Genomic DNA, 2,627 nt, shown 5'->3' with positions numbered 1-2,627 from the left:
TGGGAGGGGGAGTTGAAATATTGGGCCACAGGGCAGTGTGGTTGATTGGTGGGGGTGTTCCAGAGATGTTCCCTAAAGTGGTCTGCTAGGAGGCGTCCAGTCTCCCCAATGTAGAGGAGACCGCATCGGGAGCAACGGATACAATAAATGATATTGGTGGATGTGCAGGTAAAACTTTGATGGATGTGGAAGGCTCCTTTAGGGCCTTGGATAGAGGTGAGGGAGGAGGTGTGGGCGCAGGTTTTACAGTTCCTGCGGTGGCAGGGGAAGGTGCCAGGATGTGAGGGTGGGTTGTAGGGGGGCGTGGACCTGACCAGGTAGTCACGGAGGAAATGGTCTTTGCGGAAGGCGGAAAGGGGTGGGGAGGGAAATATATCTTTGAGGAAAGTGGAAATTTGCCCATCTCCCTGCGCACCATGATGTTAGGAGAATCACACCTCATAGCCCTCACTGTAACAGCCCATGGTATGGTCACAGAGGAGCTCTCTCCAAGCAGGAATGTGGGGAGAAATCCTCTTCTTGTTCAGAATGAACATTGTGGGATCTTCTATGTTCAAACATCTTAACTCAGTTTCAAAGACAGTACTCCATTAGCATGGCATACCAAGAGTATTCTGTTTAGCATGTGGGCGTGGATTTTCTGCTCAACTTTTGGAAGTGGGATTTGAACGTGTGATCTCAGTCTCAGAGCAGAAAGCGAGGGATTGACTCGCTTACTCCTACTCCTAGTCCTTATGTATTGACTGAACCACTGCTAATGTGTGCAAAGGAACAGAACCCTTTCTGTTTTAATGACCAGAATGATCTCTGTAGCTTTGTTGCAGGCTCTGATGGATACATCTATGAAGGACGTGGATGGTTCTGGCAGGGAGCTCACACCAAAGGGCAGAACTCAAGGGGGTATGGAGTCAGTTTTATCGGTAACTACACCACCGAGCTCCCAGACCAGGCAGCAATGGAACTAGTCAAGGAAACGTTCATGAGGTGCGCTGTTGCTAACAACAGAATCGTCAGTGATTACGCCGTTCAGGGCCATCGGCAACACAGACCAACCCTGTGCCCAGGGGAAAGGCTCTTCAACGAAATCAAGACCTGGGAGGCATTCAGGGTAATGATGTTTCTGTCGGGTAATCTTTGGGAATTGGTGTCACACCATGTTTTATACAAGGTTGATGGTCTGATCCACCCCCCCCCCACCCAGTCCAATCCCTGTTTGAACCCCCTCTGTGCCTTTATTTGTTTTACACAGGGTTTGTTTAAACGAGGCGATGTGGTCAAAATACTCAACTGCCAACCTCTTATCCTCTTCTTCATAATAGGCGGCACGGTGGCACAGTGGTTAGCACTGCTGCCTCACAGCGCCAGAGACCCGGGTTCAATTCCCGACTCAGACGACTGTGTGGAGTTTGCACATTCTCCTCGTGGGTTTCCTCCGGGTGCTCCGGTTTCCTCCCACAATCCAAAAATGTGCGGGTCAGGTGAATTGGCCATGCTAAATTGCCCGTAGTGTTAGGTTAAAGGGGTAAATGTAGGGGTATGGGTGGGTTGTGCTTCGGCGGGTCGGTGTGGACTTGTTGGGCCGAAGGGCCTGTTTCCACACTGTAAGTAATCTAATCTAATCTAAGTAATCTAATCTAATCTAATACTGGTTAATCACCCTTCTCCATTTACTCATGTCAAATCACCTATTCCACTCAGGAGCACCCAAATTCGGGACAGCTGTAGGTCATTCAGCCCCTCCCCCAACTCTCAGGCTCCCCCCCCCTCCCCCACCATGATCTGATTACTGGCCCATTGCTGCCTATTCCCGATAACCATCCACTTCTGTCCCAACACTTACCAAGAATGTACCTACCTCTGCCTGAATAAAAACCATAGACCCTGCTTCTCCCACCTTTCGATGAAGACTTTCAAAGATGCGTGACCCTTGTGGGGACAGAATTGACTTATCTCAGTCTGAAATGGGCCTCTACCCCATCCTGAATTGGTTGAAATCCTTCCAACACTAACTCATCGTTGTCAAAAAATAAATGACATTGGTATTGGGGCTTCAAATCATAATTATTATTTGTAGGCAATGGCTTAATGGTATTACCCCTAGACTATCAATCCAGAGAAGAAAGTGAGGTCTGCAGATGCTGGAGATCAGAGCTGAAAATGTGTTGCTGGAAAAGCGCAGCAGGTCAGGCAGCATCCAGGGAAGAGGAGAATCGACGTTTCGGGCATAAGCCCCTCTGGACTATCAATCCAGAGACCCAGGTGATGTTCGAGGGACCTGGGTTTGAATCCTACCACATTGAATTCAATAATAATCTTGGAATAAGAGTTTGCTGATGGTGGGGAAAAATCCGTCTGGTTTGCTAGTGTCCTTTAGGGAAGGAGGCTGCCACTCTTACCTGCTGAAAATGTGTTGCTGGAAAAGCACGGCAGGTCAGGCAGCATCCAAGGAGCAGGAGAATCGACATTTCGGGCATGAGCCCTTCTTCAGGAATGAGGAAAGTGTGTCCAGCAGGCTAAGATAAAAGGTAGGGAGGAGGGACTTGGGGGAGGGGCGTTGGAAATGCGATAGGTGGAAGGAGGTTAAGGTGAGGATGATAGGCCGGAGTGGGGTGGGGGCGGAGAGGTCA

At 49.4% G+C, this 2,627-nt stretch overlaps 1 protein-coding gene across 2 annotated transcripts in view; it reads left to right on the top strand.

The window, feature by feature from the left end:
- Nucleotides 1–2,627, top strand: part of LOC122552274 (N-acetylmuramoyl-L-alanine amidase-like) — a 13,654-nt gene that overhangs the window by 7,908 nt on the left and 3,119 nt on the right. For both annotated transcript variants that reach the window (XM_043694968.1, XM_043694967.1), the window contains exon 4: nt 814–1,108. In XM_043694968.1, the coding sequence (XP_043550903.1) occupies nt 814–1,108 (295 nt within the window). The remainder of the gene's footprint in view (nt 1–813; nt 1,109–2,627) is intronic.

The sequence above is a fragment of the Chiloscyllium plagiosum genome, chromosome 8 (assembly GCF_004010195.1).
Source record: "Chiloscyllium plagiosum isolate BGI_BamShark_2017 chromosome 8, ASM401019v2, whole genome shotgun sequence".
Taxonomy (NCBI): Eukaryota; Metazoa; Chordata; class Chondrichthyes; order Orectolobiformes; family Hemiscylliidae; genus Chiloscyllium; species Chiloscyllium plagiosum.
Note: the sequence above shows the minus strand (reverse complement) of the source record. Positions and strands in the feature narration are given on the sequence as shown.